The following is a 20,921-nucleotide window of genomic DNA, read 5'->3' as shown; positions in this document are numbered from 1 at the left end:
ATCAACGGACGCAAGTAAAAAACATTCTCAATCGTAATAAGTCTGTGTCCAGAACATCCGCCATGGCCCTGCTGGATGTCGTGCATCTTGTGTACAAACTTCACAGGTACAAGGGGTCGTTCAACAATGATGTCACAGGTTTTAGGGGGGGAGGGGGTCTAAGATTTTGTGACACTGCATATACAATGTATACAAAAAAGCGTGACAGAGGGGGGAGGGGGGGTCTAGAAATCTCAAAAAGTAGTGGACGTCATATTTGAATCGTCCGCAATCTGTCATACTACATGTTGAAATCCACAACTATCTGTCGGCAAGGATATTCCGGGTCTCCATAAGTAGTATTACTTTAAATGCGCACGACATCATCATAGGTGTCCCGCAGGGCAGTACTCTACTCTTCAATATTTTCTATTGCGAAGGCAACAAACTGCCTTCACAACCACCATCTACAAAGGTAAAGTGATCTAATTAATCATGGAAAAGCTCTAATGAGGTTTGGATGCTTCATCAACGAGGTAGGACCCATACCATCCTCGGTTCACATTCCCGATCCTTCAGACTGAATATTACGTAATCATCTTTAACTGCACACCAGTGGAATGGGTCATTGAAATTGGCTACTTCGGCTTAACTATCGACAGCGAGCTTATCTTTAGACAGCAGGTCTCCAAAAGTTTCTCAGAAAAACAAGCATGTTGTCTTCAAGATAATCCTCCTGATGATTTAATACAGTATACCAGTTCGGGAAAGTTGCGCAAAACCCACCATATCTTAAGCTTCAAAGGATACATTACAAGATCTTCTGCATAATTAATAACGCACCCACGGGCTTGAGACCAACTTAGGTTTACCATCTGGTCGAAGAAAATGCTAAACGTTCGGTTTGTTGAAGTGTTAGATTGACACATGGCTCGTTTCCGGACCTCCAAATATCAGGTGATTAAGGAACAAGATTATTTTCAATTTTAGTATAAGTTTATTCTTAAGCGGTGCTCCAGGAAGTCAACATGTAAGTAAAAAAATAAATATTTTTTAAAATACTGAATAAACAGAAAAATGGCAACAACAAAAATGTAGTGTCAACAGCTGACCACTTAATATTTGAAAAAGTTTTGTAACACAAAGGAACCATCAAAACAAAAATGAAAAAAAAATTTGAATTTAGCCTTTGGTTGTCATCGAGTTTACATCACATAGAAACGCATAATCGAAACCAAAGATTATCATCCACGTTCAGTTTCTACTGCGCTAGTGCCGAAGAGTCGATCGTTGCTACTAATCTGCTTCAATACGGTTCATCTGTTCTGTCGCTTATCGGAGCATAGCTCAAGGAAGCAACAAGAACTTGCTCTTCCGTTTCGATTCATATTAGCATTCTTGATGACCTCCCACGACACGCTCATAATCCGATCTTCACATTGACGGCATTCAGGTCACTGTAGAAGTTCTTCTTGTTCTGCAACTCGGCAACCCGTGTTCTGAGTCTGGCAATGATTATTCTCCCATTAATTGTTTCCCACTTGATGAGCGCCACTTGCGCTTGAGCGATAAGTAGGAAACCAACTCCTCGGTGTCGGGAAGCGTTGTTTCTTCGAATACCGGAATACATATAACAACTCATGTCCCGACGGTAGATTATGTTCTCCATAGTTTGGCCGACGGAATTCACTTAGTCCCAGGATTCTGTGCTGACAACTTGTGCCAGCTTACCTTGCTGAGGTAATGTTAAAACTTTCCATATTCCAATTCATGTCCTTTGTTTTATGCCAAAAGCCGTCGCCGTTAAATTAGCTCTCGAGCTTTCGAACGTTTCTCCAACGGTTTGTTAAGTTTCGGGATCAGAATGTTGTTGGCGTAAGGTCCCTATCCATCAGGATGAAGCTACCATATTAGATAAAACTTCGGAAAATAGCATTTCATACTCACTCGCTGGATGCCAGATCTCCTTTCAAGAGGCCTGGAAGCCTCTTTTCATGAAGCGTGGCAGCCTTATTTCCAGAACCTGGAAGCCTGATTTCAGGAGGCCCGTAAGTCTTCGTCTGGAAGCCTACGTTCAAGAGGTCTGGAAGCCTCACCCGCATAAAAAAACAACATGTTTTATGGTCAGAATCATTATTACGATGTAAGATATAGCTTCACAGTTTACGTTGCGGTTATCAAATATTTTTCGGTCGATTCAACCATAACTACTCGACATCATCACTAAATGTCAATATACAACATGCTGTTCCTAAAAAGTTTTATATTTCCTGCATTATATTATTATTTATTCAGACTAAGGCCGAAGTGGCCTGTGCGGTATATAAGCGTCTTCTCCATTCGGCTCGTTCCATGGCTACACGTCGCCAACCACGCAGTCTACGGAGGGTCCGCAAGTCATCTTCCACCTGATCGATCCACCTTGCCCGCTGCGCACCTCGCCTTCTTGTGCCCGTCGGATCATTGTCGAGAACCATTTTCACCGGGTTACTGTCCGACATTCTGGCTACGTGCCCGGCCCATCGCAGTCGTCCGATTTTCGCGGTGTGAACGATGGATGGTTCTCCCAACAGCTGATGCAATTCGTGGTTCATTCGCCTCCTCCACGTACCGTCCGCCATCTGCACCCCACCATAGATGGTACGCAGCACTTTCCTTTCGAAAACTCCCAGTGCGCGTTGGTCCTCCACGAGCATCGTCCAGGTCTCGTGTCCGTAGAGGACTACCGGTCTAATTTCCTGCATTACATATATGTCAACATTTTATCATACTGTCGAGCGAAAATTTTGCACGCGAAACGGCCGATTTTTTATGGTGACATAACTTAACAACCCATTCAACATACTGTTATTTGTCAAATAACGGTACCTCAAACTGTTGAAACTTTACATGAGATTGTTTATTTACAGTTGTCAACAGTAAAGGATACTGTGGCCGAACGCACGGGAAAATATCCATTTACAGTTTGTAATCATGCGGGCATTTTATGAAGCCTGGGAGCCAGGTTTTAAAAGCCCCAAACTTTTTCCATTGTTCAACTGTCAAAATCACCGAAAATCAGTAAAATTATTTACCGAACAGTTCTGCTGTTGAGATTTCGGTAAAATTTTACCGAATTCGGCGATTTATTATAAGTGTGTTCCTTGCAAGAGGCTCCGAAGCTTCTTTTTTAATAAGCTTGGAGGCTCAATTTCAAAAAGCTCGGAAGCCTCCTTCAAGAGGCTCGAAAGCCTCCTTCAAGAGGCTCGAAAGCCTCCTTCAAGAGGCTCGAAAGCCTCCCTTCAAGAGGCTCGGAAGCCTCCTTTCAAGAGGCTCGGAAGCCTCCTTTCAAGAGGCTCGGAAGCCTCCTTTCAAGAGGCTCGGAAGCCTCCTTTCAAGAGGCTCGGAAGCCTCCTTTCAAGAGGCTCGGAAGCCTCCTTTCAAGAGGCTCAGAAGCCTCCTTTCAAGAGGCTCAGAAGCCTCCCTTTCAAGAGGCTCGGAAGCCTCCTTTCAAGAGGCCTGGAAGCCTCCTTTCAAGAGGCTCAGAAGCCTCCTTTCAAGAGGCCTGGAAGCCTCCTTTCAAGAGGCCCGGAAGCCTCCTTTCAAGAGGCTCGGAAGCCTCCTTTCAAGAGGCTCGGAAGCCTCCTTTCAAGAGGCTCGGAAGCCTCCTTTCAAGAGGCTCGGAAGCCTTCTTTCAAGAGGCTCGGAAGCCTCCTTTCAAGAGGCACGGAAGCCTCCTTTCAAGAGGCTCGGAAGCCTCCTTTCATGAGGCTCGGAAGCCTCCTTTCCTTTGGTTTAAGTTGCCTCCTACACCAGGACTAGTCTTGCGCGCTTTTTTCCGGCACACTGTTGCTATAGTAGGGCCCACCTTTGTGAATACATGCAGCTCTTTATAGAAGTTCAACAGAATACACTGCCAAACCCAACAACACATCCTAGGCAGACCTCACAGGACGCACCGCCTCACTCTAGCTGATGTCACTACCAGCTAAGTACACAACTCTTTACTTACAAGGACTTGTCAATTGTCCTTGTCAGAGCCGTGGAAACGTAGGTATTGGATCTTTCTTCTTTTTTTATTTATAGATGGTAACGTAAATCTGCCATTAGACACCTGGGGAGACGAACACCGGTAGGATGGGATTGGGATAAACACTCCCGACCCACTAAAACCAACTCTTTCTTCTCCAGTCACACCGCATCCTCAGTCAGTGTGGTAACAACCCCGTCCTGCAACAGGGTGTGTCCACTTGTCTGCCAAGCCAGATACGACCTTAGGGCGGTGCCTCCATATGCCACACCAAATTATTTTTCTAATACTTTAAAATGGATTTTAAAAAAATCAATAAATTCTAAGTTCAATTAAAGCTCAAAGCTGCAAGTCAATCGGGTTGTACGCAAAGATGACGTAGCTGTATGTAATGAACAGAAGCAGAATGGACCACCACCCCCCCTAAAACCTGTGACATCATTTTTGAACGACCCTTCACAGAAAATACGATGGCGTCGGTATCGATCTTAATGGCGGCGGGTGGGAAGCCCACACGTGGCTCTCTTGTGTTTTATGATGCAACCCAGAGGACAAAAGTAGATGGCAGCGTCCGTCACATCGTATCTGGTCACTATAGTGACCAGTATTGTTGTTACATCCTCCAGATGCAAGAAAACGATCTCAAGTGGGTTGGTGAACGAAACCGCCTTCTTCTACCTTAAAATATACCATTGATCATTGAGAAGCTACGGAATCCATCTTCCGAATTCTATCAACAAGATTGGCTAACAAGATCCAGGAATTGGAAGGACCGAACGCTGAAAGCCTAGATTCTGTGATAGAGTTTGGGAGTGCCGTTGAAGAATGCACTCATAGCTTGAGGGCTTTATGGTAGGATTTTTGGAAAAGGCGCTTGAAGCTACCTTTGAAAAGACGAAGGTACAAGAAAAGGCCAAGAAAAACAATTAGCTGAAAGTAAAAAGATTCTTCCAAGGAACAGACAGAGAAAAAAATTTCTGAGAGCAGTCGACCATGTCTAAGACATACTTAAGACATCGAGGATACCGGAGCAATCGTTTCAACCCCGTTATCGGGAGGTGGAATATTCCGTGTTGCGAAAATCAGGACATTTCGGGCGACTTTGTCCGGAGTTCGTGTAGCAAAGTATCGGTGGAAGACGGTGGAAGATGGTAGAGCTGCTGGATCTGTGTCCGTATTGCATGTACGATCACGGGGAGCGGCCATGTCGTATAAGGAAGCGTTGTACGGTAGAAGGTTGTCCAGAATTTCACAATCATTTGCTGCACAGTGGACCTGGGTCAGATTGTAAAACGCTGGAGGTTCAATGCCACAGTCATCGTCAATAAGAAGCGAAGATAGCTAAAGAGTAACGCTTTAGGCTCTCACTCAGAGGGTCTATGTTCGATGCTCGTCTTGACTCTCATTTTTTGGTTAATACCAATGAATTTTATTAGTGATGAACTCTAATTTTTAAAAATCACTTCAATAAAGTTTAAAAAAAAAAAAAAAAAGTCATCGTCAACTAAATTCAACACTGTTCTTCCGAATGGCTACAGTGACCCTTTACAACCGATGGAGAAAAGTCGATATCCTAGCTTTGACCGACAAAAGATCAGCTGTAACCTTGGTGAGCGGGAATCTGGTGAAATCGTTACGAGCAGATGGACCGATTCAATCGCTGCTAATGTATTGGACTGCCGTTCTTCCAAGAAGGAGCCACAATCGAAAATTGTGAAGATCTAAATTTCAGAAGTTGTCTATTCGATATTCGGACAGTCCAGAAGTTACAGCTTCCCTCCCAGCAAGTCAAGGCAGAAGATTTTCAAAATTTCGATCACTTGGATGGCATCTCCACACTGCCGTAATCTGGAGAAGTGACGTAACAGCCATTTTACAACATGCATGTTTTCCATTTTTCTGTTAAAGAGCTCGATGAGTAGTACTCGTTAACACCATTTTTGTAAAATGGCGTATACGTCACTTTTTCAGATTACGGCAGCACAGGTGCCGCCGTCCGAAAGAATAGGAGCAAAAGTAAAACTGCTCAGAGAGCAAATATCGCGGCAGAGTCGCACAAAGCCCAATTGATCGTGTGGCAGGGTCTTCAGCATTTGTAGGGAAGCGCACGCAGTGGATGAAAATTCTGGGGAAGGATAAAGGTATTTGGATGGCGATTGTCCATGAGTAAATCCGACGGGACTGAAAAGGTGAATAGTACGAACGCTACTGATCTAGGATGCAGCGAATGTGTTTCGTTTTGTTGTCGTTTAGCGTCGCCGCAGCACATACAGTGCAGGACGGCCACATCAAGATTGATGATATTGGGGATGAAGATAGAAGGAAGATGGTTATTTCTCCATCATAATAAAATATCATAATAAAATATAATAAAATGCGTTTTTTTTTGTATGATTGTGAATGATTTATTGTGGAATGTATCGTTGCTGGTTCGAGTCATCGTCAGGTTTAGTTTCCACTGTGTTAGTCACCGTCTTTCGTACATTGTACTACCGTTACTTACCAATTGTACACATAAGTGGTGTCGTGACCAGTATGAAAGTTTTGTTACATAGTTGAGCTAGCTGACAGCTACGGATCCCCAAGGATCAGCTACGGTTTAGGATTCCACACGAAACAGTTTTCTTTTCTAATTGCTCGATCGAGTGGTAAAGTGTGGTGCAAATAATAATTCTACAGTATGCCGCGAGTGTAGCAAAACGTTAAGGAAACTTATCTGAACCATTCCCTGGGCCTTTTAGTGAAACTTCAGGTCCTACGCTACACAAGCTGAACTGCCGCCTAAACCCTTTGAGTGGTTTGGTGCAAACCACCGACTGTCCATCCCAGCGCTGTCATCTGTAGCTATTCCCGTCACGGTGCACCAGCATCATATTGACCAACGACGCTTTGGCCGCAACGAGTTCTGTGCATGCAATTACTAGGGGAACTATAAATTTACCCAAGAGAATTGAAAAATACAAAGAAAATTAGAATGAATTATCTAAAATGCAAGCCTATAGCTCTGCCGTTATACGCATATTTGTCCCATGTACATAGGAATCCCAGCAAACATGGGACAAATATGTGTATGACGGCAGAGCTGTGCAGTGTAATTTATTTGCTACCCTATTCTGTCTAGTTCTGATCCATATTGCATAGTTCGCCGGCTCTTAACAGAACATAAGCCAAGATCGTTCCTTGGTGTTCTTAGTTCTGAACCTTGAACACAGTTCAGTGTGCTTTGTGTTGTTATGCAAGTGATTGAATTTTCTCTGGTGACTACCTAAGCGAGCCTGAGAAGTACGTGTTGCAGATTTTTGTATGGTGTCTGATTCTCCATTGGTGCTTATCGATCAGGAGTTACCAAGATAGCAAAGGTCTGTCCCAACCCACTTACCTAAGAAGTAAGTATTATACAGTCCCATCCCGATTTTGGCAACACCCGTTTTTGTCTACCCCCGATTTTGGCAACACCCGTTTTTGGCAACATTTTCTTCCCGATTTTGGCAACAACCTCGAAAATATTTTTTTTTTTTACTTTTTAGAGCTAAAACCTTTTTATAATTATGTAATACTATAAACAAAACCAAAAGTTAATGTCATTAAGGTTTATATGCGTACTCTGGGCTCTGTACGAATAGTGGACACTTTCACTGAAATAATGAACCACCACTCGTATTACCGCTCATTGCAAACAATGTCTATTGAAACTTTTCTGCTCTTTTTATTCACGTTTTCCATGTCCCTATTCACATTACCCTAATCTAACCAGTCCACCGTAGAATGTCGTATTTTTTGGCTTGATTTTGTCGTCGATAAGCTGACTAACACCTATACAACACCTATAAAGCGAAGTCCGCCATTTTACATCACAATGCAACCGATACTACATGAGTGATTCAGGAACAAGCAACCCCCGTGGGTTTAATTGCTAGTGATTGGCATATTCGATTTTCTAAATCAATTGCATGTGTCAATGGCATAACGAGCCTTTTGATTCCAGCATGTTTGCCAACAGTTCAATAGTAATGGTAAAAGTTAGGTAACATGTTACCGTAAGGCTCTCGAGCAGGCGTTGACTTAAATCAGATCATGAGAAAAAATCGGGTTAATCTAAGCCTACTTGATGCTCTGCCGTGGGGCAAGTTATGAGCTTCCTAAGATCTTTGAAATTGAATGTTCGATGATTCATCGTTTATTGATCTTCAACGCTCACCAATGGAAGCTGATTGAGTGAAGCAAATCACTTGGTAACACAAAAATGAGCATCGTTCCGGTGCGCTGATAGAAGAAGTCATTCAAGCATTCTAAAAATGAAGACCTCCATGAGTCAGGAACTCTAGTACACTGAAGGAGGGAGGCGTTGATACTTCTCTCGACTATCTTATCACCTTGAAAGAAGGGCAAATAAAGGAGAACACATGATGTGGTTTGATTTTTTTGGGTTCATTGTACTAGAGCAAGCGGGGTACGAATGCAAAAATCGTTGCTTACATGGATACCTCACCACGGCTTGTTAGACGGTGTTGCTCACTGTTTATCACAGCAACGATCGCTCCTACTCATTGTTTGACATCCATCTGAGTGAGGCAGTTCACTCATTGGCTATGGATGTAGCATAGCTTGCAAAAGATCAATGCTCACAATGCTCACTCACATTTCCAATGCCTGCTCTCGTGTGTTATGTTTGTGATGGCGAAGTATCAGAAGTGTAGTACCTCCTGTGAAGTTTCCATGAGATCGCTGGTGTAAGTATAGCTGCTTCAATAGGCGAGTGATGCGTTACTTGTGGTTTTATTATTATATATTCAGCCTAATGCTGGAGGGGCCTCTGCAGTACGTAACAGTCGTCTCCGTCTACTGCTGTATGTTACCAGTCACGCAGTCTACGGAGGGTCCGTAAATCGTCTTCTACCTGGTCGATCTACCTAAGGATCGCTGTAGAGAACCATTTTTACTCCAAGTGCTCGTTGGTCCTCCACAAGCATTATCCAGATTTCGTACGTACGCTTTCCTGCCACGTTGCGTCTCCGAATTTGTCTGCTGATATCGTTATCGGAGATCAAGTGAGCCCAAGTACACGAATTCTTCAACCACCTTGTTTTTTGTCGAATAGCCGTTGTCTTCTCTTGAGCCTACATCGTCTTCAACGTGTTAATCACTAGCATGGAGATCTGGAGTACGATGAGCTGCAGCGAGCACCAGTAGGTTGACTTCTATCGAGTGTCGAAGGTGGCATGCCGCACATGGTCTTCCAGCTTCCACTTGGCCACACTATCACTCGTAGTGCGAGGTGCACATATTGCGCATGGATCAATCATTGCCGCCTGAAATATTCCTGGGTTGAGTGCTAGGAGACCGACTAGTGCAAAGGGATTTGGTTTTAGTGAGTCGAGTGTAGTTAACCCATACTCACACTACATTGGATACGCTTGAGCAATGTGCAGAATGGAGATTTCCGTTACCATTTTCTAAAACAATGGACGGTCTTATGCCTTGCGTTCGTTTTTTACATAATGTCAGCGAAAATTGTGCACAGAACTTTACTCCTAATCACACCGACCACAAGAAAGTATGCCTCCATAAAAATCCATTATATAAGAATCCGAAATTTGTAGCACATTTAGTCATCTTGTATCCGTCGGATCGCTATTTGATTTATATAAAACAAGCATTTTCGGTGGACTAAAATTTATATGAAACTAGTTGACCCTGCAGTCGTTGTCCTGCATAGTAGGCGAAAATGCACGTTGTGAACTGCCCATGCAAAATCTACATACGAATCTTTATTTTAGTCTTTCACGATTTGCTCAACCTTACTCGTGATTTTCGCATGAGAAAATATCATATAAACCCTTCGGAAACGAACGGACATATTTGCTCAAGGAATGGAGAAAATCCATCCAGCCGTTTTCGAGTTATGCGGATACGAACACAGACCATTTCATTTTTATTATATAGAGAAGATGATGTCAGATTGAAGTCAGCACTTCAATGGACTACTGTAGAAACGTTTTCTATTACTACTTTTTTTTTGTAAGGACATGGCCGACGCTATTGTTAATTTCAAATATTATTTATTATTAAATTTGTATTATTAAATTGGCTAATTAGTTACATTATGTTTTGATTACCATTCTTGAGCTTGTTTTAATTTTGTTTGAGCTACAATCTCCAAGTTATGAATAATATCGCAAAAATGACAATTATGATGCACGTGCATCACCTAAACACACTCCACATACTTTGTAGTACATATTCTAAGTATTTAGCTTCAATCATGCAAACAAAAAAAATGAAATTTTGTATGAAACTTTTTCCCGTTTTTGGCAACATCCCCATTTTGGCAACATTAAAATCCGGTCGTGTTGCCAAAACCGGGAAGGGACTGTACTATCAACCTTAGAAAAGTCAAAGATTCGACTGCGACAATAATACAAGATAAGACAAGGTCAATGCATGTATGCATGTCTTAGATAACTAGTTAAATCATTTCAATCAGAGTATCACACACCAAGTGGAAGCTTACCCTATGAACGTGTGTGTGGATGTCATAAAAGCATATGCAACATCTTTTATTTTAATCCCAGATGTAACTTTTCTTTAATACTAATATGTATGTATCAGCGAAAAGTCTGACATGTTAGTTTAACAGAATACGGCAGACAAAAAAAACATTTCGGTAATATCAAACTTTTTTATGATCTTTATAAGCCAATTCGATCGAATTGATTGTAACCATGCATACTTGTAACATCTATGATGTACAAGCAAATGAATTTCTGAATTACTGAAAATGAATAAATTGATTATTATCAGACTAGACGTAGCACATTTCTGTGAATCATACGTATAGTGTACATCAACTATCAATAAATTGATCTGTCTAACTACTGCGTACTCCTTCACAGGGCACATTGGCCTTAGTTTCTGAATAAGAATAAAATAAGTATATTGAGATTTCAAACTCAACTGTGACTCCTATTTGTATACAGTACATTCAGCGCAAGGAAGGATATTTAAGGCTTAAGATTGTAGCAAATTCAAATTAGCATTAAAGTTTTACTAATGCATATTTTTGCATATTTGCATACCGTTTTGGAGCAATGTATTTAATCAAACCAGCGCCACCGTTTATTTTCAGCTTGAACTTTCTCATGCCAGAAAGTCAATTTATAAGCGTCTTATAAACGAGAACCGTCGTTTCGAAAAATCTGCATTGCATTGACCCCTTTTTTCGACGAATCTCCTCTCCATCGTGCATTCTAATCTTAGTTCGCTTCCATTTTCTTTCTCTTTATTTTTTGCCAGATTAAGCAACATTCACGATTCGCACCATGCCGGAGGCGGCAATCCGAATGCAAATCAATCGTGGCACAGTTGGCTGCGGAACAATCTCAATTCGATCAACAGCAAGGATCGACCACCCGGTCTCGGATCGGAACCATCGGACAGCGGAGGCTACCCGGACGGTGGCGGGGATGGTGGTGGTGGTGGCGGCGGCGCAGGAAGCCATCCGCCCCGGTTCAGTGCCAAGTGGGACGAATGTGTCGCACTGGAGGAAACCCCAACCGATATCACCACCGGCGATGAATATGGAAATTTCGATTTTCAGGTGAGTGAACCAACGTCATCGGCGGCAGTGGAGAAGATAAGCGATTATGATGATGGTGGCTGAGCTTTGTGGGTGGTTTCGCATTGCGACACTGCCGATCAACTACTTATAACAGTGATAATTTTTTAGGCGGTAGAATATGTTTAATTCTTCTACTGGGTGCGAATTCTTGTGCCTTCATCGTTAAAGTGGGTTCCGGTTAAATACGTTTACGAGGATTACAAAGTACGGCATCCATGAAGTCCTAGTCAGCTCTTACAAGTTGTTGAACAATGGGAATCAATTATGAATGAAAATTAACTTTGAACTAACTCGAGCACTGTCTTGTTTGGTAACGAAGGGATCTCAACTGGAAGCCTTCAGAAAGCTGCTCAGGATGCGGTTCAACTTTGCCGTCCAGTTTCTCGTTCTAAAGGGAGGAGAGTACAGAATGTACCCCAATCAATTCATTTACTAGATTTTTGTTATTTCCAACCGTTTCAGAAATGGGACAACTCGCAAGATTTATCATTACCACTGACAAAGTAAATAAAATCAAATGCAAAAGTAATCGGTTAATTTTTTATGAAATATCCTTTTCAACGATAATTTGGATTCTAAAATAGTAAAATGCAACATACTAAATTCGAGCTATAGACACATACAGATGTCAGGATGATCAAGATCGCAAACGTCTATCGACACTCAAATGCGTTATGCCCATGATTTCATGGTTAACGTAACAATCATTGCACTTCCGCAAGTATTTCGAATGATTCAAGAACAAATATGGCACATTAGAAAAATGTCAACATACAAACACCTAAATGAGGTTTTTAATATGCAACGTATCGATGTTGCAGCGGTAGAATATCCCTAGTAAATGCGTAATTATTCAAATTCGCTGAAATTTTGCATGGTTGAAATCATGGGAAGCGTGTAGTACCAGACCAGCGAACAGAAACGCTGTTGAAGGAATCAATCATAATGGAAACATCAAGAATTACATATGATTATCTATAATCCATTTCACAGAGTTTTATAAAGTAATTCAAAAATGCAGTATTAATTACCAATGAGTGTTTTATAGTTTTGGACCATTCGCCCTCAACTCTCCTACGATGTTGATTTGTTTGTTTGATGTTCTCTTTTGTTCCTGTTCAGGCAAGCTTAGACTGTGACAATCTCAAACCACATTCGCATTGTGGCGGGGTCAAATTTTCACAAACTGCAATATATCATATAGCTTGTAACACAAGTTGCAGCATATTTACAAAAGAGACGATATTATAAAGCAAGAAAAAAACAATAGATTAGAGCGGCTGGTTATTTTTCAAGATAGAAATTTGAAAACCGAATTCTGCTACCATCGGCATTCATCCCTCATTTCATGAACTACAAATCACTCGTCTATTGGCATCATAAAGATGAAGAAATTTCACCAACCTCTGCTATTTAGTAGTGCACGGTTTGAGAGCTGGTGCCGTAAATTCACACCACCAGATTGAAATACACAGCATCTTTTCAGCAACACTAGATAAAAGTCGGACGTTCAGAGACAGACTAAAGGAACCTCTAAACCAAAGACTGACAACGTACAGCAAGAACTTGTAACGCTCGTGCAATTCCTTCAAAGTCGGTGCTGCTGCTGTCGGTTGAAATCATCATCTCAGCATCCGATACTGTTCTCCAAGCAGAGCTGCCGTTGCCACCCGCGCCGCACTAGCAGCTATCCAGCGAGCGAGGACCGATGGTGTTCATTCTCTTGTTGACTGTCGAAAGATTGATTGCCGATAAAAAGTTTTCCGTTTCTTGCCAGGATGGGCGGATGGCGAACCGACGGAACTGCTTCTTTGGGCTACCTCGATTCGTTTCGCGCACTTAGCATTATTAGACCGATCCAGTGTTAATAAGAAAATTTTATAATTGTATATTTTTAAGATTCATAATTACGGATGTCTTCGTGATAAATACTTTTCGGAAAATTACAGTTCGGATATTTGTGTTTTAATTTAAAAGCACTAGTTCTGTGTTTGGGCGTCTGATTCTTCTGCGAATGATTACAAATTCGGAAACATTGAGTTCGATTCTCAGTACACTGCGCAGAGGGATAAAACTCCAAAAAGTGGATCAAATGTCTATTTTTCATAACGATGCTTTCTAATTTTAAATATTTTTCTTATTAGGCCGTTACAAATATTTAATTAAAATTATGTCCTACTTAGGGATTCCATTTTTTCCGGGAATCAACTTCCCGGGAAACGGGAAATAAAATGTTAACTTCCCGGGATTTCCCGGGAAATAAAACAATTATGCGAAACTCAAAATCGTAACGTGAAACAATAAATAAGGATATAAATATGTTCTCGACCTCAAGGGATTGATACTTGCTACATTGTGCGAAAATGATTAATAAGTTGTTGACAAGTCTGATTTTTTGCCTTTCTCGTATTTTTCTGTTAATTGTTACCTTTGTCTACACAACGTTCGCTACATCATAAGCATCAGATGGCGAATTTTCAGCATCTGCTCTCGTTAGAGAGTAAGATCTGCTGTGTCCAGATGATTCCTTGATTCTTCCTTAATAGACGGAGAAGACGGCTTTGACAAGATTTGTTCTGTTATTGCCGAAAGATTTCTAACATCAACCATTCTGGTAATCGTCCGTATATTTTCTTAATGCAAACAATATTCTGGTCAAATTTGATTTATAATACAAACCTTGATACGAACACTGGAGCACATTTCGCCTTTGAATTTGAAGTATGTAAGCATTATTTTTTTTTTTTCAAAAGCGAAAAAATACTTTCAGACGAGCGTTTTATGGTCGTTCCTTACAATCAATATTAAATGATTATTTCTGTCAAACTTTGTTTGAAATTCCGAGCAGCACCAGAAACGCATAAAATTTCATCAAGTTTGGCGAGTTTTTGTTATTAGACTGTTGTCATGACCTTATAGTGAAGACCTAAAATATGTTAACTTTTGTACTCTGACATATCCAGACAGTGAATTCTCAAAAGTTCATGGTAATTTAGAAAAAGAAAGACATATCTCAAAACAATAACGAGTGCTCGGAACATGAGTCTGTTTGGAACACGTACCGGGGTTTGAATCAAAAAGTATTAAAAGTTCTAAAAATAAACCTCTGACAATAAACCTACCAAAGCAGTCAGTGCCCTTGCTTAAATATCTGCACAATTAAATAACTTTGTTCTTGCTATTGAGAAATTTCATCAACTACTAGATTTTTATTTCTCCTTCGTAATGCCCGGTGATTGCGCCTTCTAAATGAATAAACGACCGATGGAAACTTATGCTTTGCTTCGGCTCCCTTCAACACGCATTAGGGTTGAACCGTACAATACTGTAGCATCTACAGATAAAAACTTGTTTTTATAATATGGAGAGTAATCTACTTTGAAAGCGAAATATGCTATTAAATAGAAATTTTATTATGGGAACAGTGAGAAGATGTTAATCAAAAATATAATTGTACTCCCTCATAAAATTTGCAAAACATGAAAAGGATTTCCAAGTACTTTAACCATAGATCAGAGTCGTCTTCAAAATTCGGTAAATACTTTAAAATAATAATTTCCCGGGAAATTCGGGAAACTAAAGTATGCATCCCGGGAATCGGGAATCCCGGGAAAATTGATTTCCCGGGAAATCGTTTCCGGGAATGGAACCCCTAGTCCTACTGGTCTCCGAAAGGTCAGGGGGGGGGGGGGGGGGAAAAAAAAAAAAAAATTAAATGAAAAAAATCAATAAAACTCTTAAGAAAATTTAAATTAAAATTATTTTGAGCTTTTTAGTGGAATGTCTTTACTTGTCATAAGACGAGTTTGTACAATCCCATTGAATTCCACCACTTAATTGTATCTTGACAGATACGTATTTCGACCTCAACAGTAAGGCCGTCTTCAGTGTCTCGTACTTGACTCGACTCGAAGTCGGAAGTGGAATTCAATGGGATTGTACAAACTCGTCTTATGACAAGCAATAAAACTCCTTGGATTTGTTAAAGAATGTTTTGAAAATCCTCAAAATCATTCAAATTTTTTGTTGTTGCCCCCTCAAAATATAATTCTTGGGCAAAAAAATCCGAGGGGGGACATAATTGTTTTTAAATATTTGCATCGGCCTTATATGTGGTGCAATTAATTGCAATAGTACTAAACTCGTCTTATGATAGCTCATAAATATTGTTAAGATGGAATTCGTCAGAATTCAATTTCAAATTTCAAGTTTACTTTGTTTTTTTTTTTAATTTGGGCTTTTAGAACAGTTGACTTATTTGGCAAACCAGTTTAGCAAAGTAATTAAATCCCTAAATGTGAATGCTTTTCCAGTTTTTTTGTCAAGTATAACCAGGTTTAATTTTGAAATCAATTTTTGAATATGACAAAATCTCTTGTATTTTTCCTTGTAAATTACTCCAAATATTCTTTGGGAATTCCTCCGGAAATTTCTTATAAAATTTCTCCAAAAATTCCTTCAGAATTTCCTTTACGGATTTCTTCAGAAAATTCTTCACGAATTTATTTCGCAAATTCCTTATGCATACGAAACAAATGTTTCAGGAATAACTACAAAACTTTTTCTAGGAATTCCTCCGGAGACTTTTTTCTCCTTAGCACGTTGCCTTAGGAAGTTTCCTTAGCAATTCCTTCAGAAATTTCTTCAGGAATTCATCAAGAAATTCCATTAGGAGTTCGAAAATTGTTTAGCAACTCTTTAATTTTTTTAAGCAATGCCTTTGGAAATTTCTTTGAGAATTCCTTCGAAAATTCCTCCTTATGGAACTTCTTCGGCAATTATTCCATGAGTTCCTTAAATAAATTCTTCCAGGAATTTCTAAAGAATTCTTCAGATTTTTTTCCAGGAATTACTTTAATACCTACTCCGGTTATTCTCCCAGAACTTCCTTCGAAAATGCATTCACGGGGTTTTTCCAAAATTCTTTCAGTAATACCTTCTGAATCTTTTCAGTATTTGTTGTTAATATTTTTTTTGTTATATTCTTTTGAAAATTCAATAAGTAACTCCAGTGGAAACTATTTCATTCTCTTAATTTTAAAGGATTTCCTGGGATCTCCAAGTACAAAAGAATTTTCGAAGAAATCTCGGAGGCTTTTTGAAGAAATTTTCGGAGAAATATATTCTCCGCGGATTTTTTTAGATTATTTAAGGAAAAAAATCTTGAGCATTTCTCAAATGAATTTTTAGATAAGTTTTTGAAGAAATTCCTGTGGGGTTTTGTGCAGGAATTTCCAAATTTAATTTGAGACGGCATTTTTAAAAGAGAGCCTCATTGGATCATCGAAAATATTTCCCGTTGAAACTTCCTAAATAATTTTGAAGGTATTTCTAAAAGACTTTTCAAAGGAATTCTTAAAGGAATTTTCAGAAGATGATGATTATGATGATGATGATACTACCATCTATTGTGGCAAGGCACCTGCCGAAAATCTGACAAACGATTTGATCATGATTATAGTATTGTTTGTATTTCATCAAACTCCAAAAATGGGTGGGGTATTTCCATCAGCAGAGACACTTATGCGAATCCACGGGATAAATATAGAATATCCTTCTAGAAGAAAGTTCGTACATACAATAATATAATTTAGCCCTCGATTCGCAGATTGACCAAATAGTGAGGAGAAGAGCCCGCCCTCTATCCACGAGATGTTACGATTTAATAGGAAGTTGGCGATCCTATCCAAATCGCTTCAAACGGGTGTCCTGGTGGTTTTTTATGGTGTATATGTAATCATGTAGTTTGAATATAATTTGGTAAATATATATAATGGAATTCTCTCACCAAGTTTCAATTTGCATGTCCAGGATGACCTTTCTCTTCCTTCAACACCAGCTAGTTTTAGATTTATACCTTCTTCAGAGATGGAGAACCAACAGTTCGTCAATAAATGCTCTGGTTGATTCGCAATTTTCTTCAGAAATTTCTTTGGAGATTCATTAAGAAATTCCCTCAGAAATCGCCTCAAGGAGTTGTACAAAAACTCCTCCGGAAACGAATTCCAAAAAGTCTTTTGGAATTTTTTCAGATGTTCTTCGAAATTTCCCTCAGGAATTGGTTCGGAATGTCTTCCACGCATTCCTTCAGAAATTTGTTTAGGGAAACCTTTAGAAAATAAGGTATTGATGATGATGATGATGATACTACCATCTATTGTAGCAAGGCACCTGCCGATAGCACTGGCCATATCTGACAATCGATGTGATCATGATTATACTATTGTTAGTATTTCATCAAACTCCTGTATGAAGGGCCAAAAATGGGTGGTGTGGTTCCATAAGCAGAGAACAGAAATTCTTCCAAGAACTTTTTTGGAACTCCTTGCGAAGTTCTTGGACGAAATTTCCTTAGGAATTCCTGATCAGTTTACTGAAGAAATATCCGAAGAAATTCTTGAAAGATTTTTCACAGTAGCTCCTGAAGAAACTTCCGACAGTCTTAGATTTCTCCGAAAATCCTTCGCAAATTACCTTTGAAATATCTACGGGAAATGTTTAAAGAGTCTCCTCGGAAATTGTTTCAGAATTCTTCCAAAATTTTTATAAAAACTGCTGCAGAAATTCATTTACGGATGACTTTGGAAATATCTCTCAGCTTTGGAATTTTACTTAGGAATATCTTCAAAAATAAATTTACGAATTCTTTCGGAAGACTCTTTTAGGAATTCCTCCGGATTTTTTTTTTAAATACATTGCTCTAAGGGTTCATTAGCAAGTTCCTTGACAATGTTTCCTGAAATCCCCATAGGATTTTTTTCAAAACTACCTTAAGCAATTTCTTGAAAATTTGTCCGGATAATCCTTTGGAATTCTTTTAAGGCGCAGACGGCGCAATGGTTGTACCAACTGTACAAAAATGCAGACATATGCATGCTAATAAAATACGGCAGATTACAGTGGGCTGGACATGTGGTGTGAATGCCGGAAATGAGACCAGCAAAAGAACCTGCAGAGAACCTGGACGAGGACGTTGGCTCCGGGGTAGACATTTCCCTCTGGAATATCTCCACAATTTTTTTGGGTTCTCTTCTTAGATCGCTTTTGGGATGCATTCGGAAACTCTGTTAGGAATCACTTTGAAAATGTCTTTTTTTCTTCGAAATTTTCTCAAAAGATTCCTACTGATTTATTTTCGGGAATTCCTTCAGTTCCCAAAAAAATTCCTTCAGTTCCCTCCCCAGGCCATCTGCGAGTTGTGGCGCCTGCCTAGGATGTGGTGGGGTTTGACAGTGGGCCCTGTTAAACCTCTATAAAAAGCTGCATGTATCCGCAAGTAGGTTCCACCAAAGCGACCGTGTGCCGCTCAAAGCGCACAAGCCCAAGTCCTGTTGTTAGATGGGACGCTAAACAGCCCTAACACGACGGCCCTCCGACGAGACAGGAGGTTTGCGCAGGCCCAATAAGCCGCATGGAAAACCAATAATTACGAACAATAAAAGAGATAATGCGACTCGATACAATCGGCAACGACCTAGGCGACGAATAAAGGATCACGATTGGAAGCTTGGAACATGGAACTGCAAGTCGCTAGGTTTCGCAGATTGCGACAGGATGATCTACGATGAATTACATCCCCGCAACTTCGACGTCGTGGCGCTGCAGGAGATTTGCTGGACAGGACAGAAAGTGTGGAAAAGCGAGCATCGAGCGGCTACCTTCTACCAAAGCTGTGGCACCACCAACGAGCTGGGAACCATAGTGCTGGACAAGATGCGCCAACGCGTGATTGGGTGGCAGCCAATCAACGCAAGGATGTACAAGCTGAGGATTAAAGGCCGTTTCTTCAACTATAGCATCATCAACGTGCACTGCCCACACGAAGGGAGATCCGACGACGAGAAAGAAGCGTTTTATGCGCAGCTGGAGCAGACATACGATGGATGCCCACTGCGGGACGTCAAAATCGTCATCGGTGACATGAACGCTCAGGTAGGAAGGGAGGAAATGTATAGACCGGTCATCGGACCGGATAGTCTGCATACCGTATCGAACGACAACGGCCAACGATGCATAAACTTTGCAGCCTCCCGCGGATTGGTAGTCCGAAGCACCTTCTTTCCCCGCAAGAATATCCACAAGGCCACATGGAAATAACCTAATCAACTAACGGGAAACCAAATCGACCACGTTCTAATCGACGGTAAATTCTTTTCCGACATCACGAACGTACGCACTTACCGCAGTGCGAATATTGAATCCGACCACTACCTCGTTGCAGTATGTCTGCGCTCAAAACTCTCGACGGTGATCAACACGCGTCGGAGGTGTCCGCCGCGGCTAAACATTGGGCGGCTACAAGACGGTAGAGTAGCCCAAGACTACGCGCAGCAGCTGGAAGTGGCACTCCCAACGGAAGAGCAGCTAGGCGCAGCATCTCTTGAAGATGGCTAGAGAGATATTCGATCCGCCATTGGAAGCACCGCAACCGCTGCACTAGGCACGATGGCTCCGGATCAGAGAAACGACTGGTATGACGGCAAATGTGAGCAGTTAGTTGAGGAGCAGAATGCAGCATGGGCGAGATTGCTGCAACACCGCACAAGGGCGAACGAGGCACGATACAAACGGGCGCGGAACAGACAAAACCCGATTTTCCGGAGGAAAAAGTGCCAGCAGTAAAATCGAGACCGTGAAGAGACGGAGGAACTGTACCGCGCTAATAACGCACGAAAGTTCTATGAGAAGTTGAACCGTTCACGCAAGGGCCACGTGCCACAGCCCGATATGTGTAAGGACATAAACGGGAACCTTCTTACAAACGAGCGTGAGGTGATCAAAAGGTGGCGGCAGCACTACGAAGAGCACCTGAATGGCGATGTGGCAGACAACGGTGGCGGTATGGTAATGAACGCGCGCAGGACATGCGACTTCCGGCTCCGAATCTCCAGGAAATCCAGGAGGAGATCGGCCGGCTGAAAAACAACAAAGCCCCTGGAGTTGACCAACTACCAGGAGAGCTGTTTAAACACGGTGGTGAGGCACTGGCTAGAGCGCTGCACTGGGTCATTACCAAGGTTTGGGAGGATGAGTTTCTGCCGCAGGAGTGGATGGAAGGTGTCGTGTGTCCCATCTACAAAAAGGGCGATAAGCTGGATTGTAGCAACTACCGCGCAATCACATTGCTGAACGCCACCTACAAGGTACTCTCCCAAATTTTATGCTGCCGACTAACACCAATTGCAAGAGAGTTCGTGGGGCAGTACCAGGCGGGATTTATGGGTGAACGCTCTACCACAGACCAGATGTTCGCCATACGTCAGGTATTGCAGAAATGCCGCGAATACAACGTGCCCACACATCATCTATTTATCG

The 20,921-nt window shown here is 41.2% G+C and overlaps 1 protein-coding gene across 1 annotated transcript in view; it reads left to right on the top strand.

The window, feature by feature from the left end:
* Positions 1–20,921, top strand: part of LOC134227286 (alpha-mannosidase 2) — a 70,443-nt gene that overhangs the window by 31,621 nt on the left and 17,901 nt on the right. The window contains exon 3 of the mRNA XM_062708658.1: positions 11,282–11,585. Within this exon, the coding sequence (XP_062564642.1) occupies positions 11,282–11,585 (304 nt within the window). The remainder of the gene's footprint in view (positions 1–11,281; positions 11,586–20,921) is intronic.

Source organism: Armigeres subalbatus, chromosome 1, assembly GCF_024139115.2.
Source record: "Armigeres subalbatus isolate Guangzhou_Male chromosome 1, GZ_Asu_2, whole genome shotgun sequence".
In the NCBI taxonomy this organism is placed as follows: Eukaryota; Metazoa; Arthropoda; class Insecta; order Diptera; family Culicidae; genus Armigeres; species Armigeres subalbatus.
The sequence above is the reverse complement of the archived record's forward strand: the minus strand, read 5'-3'. Positions and strand labels throughout refer to the sequence as shown.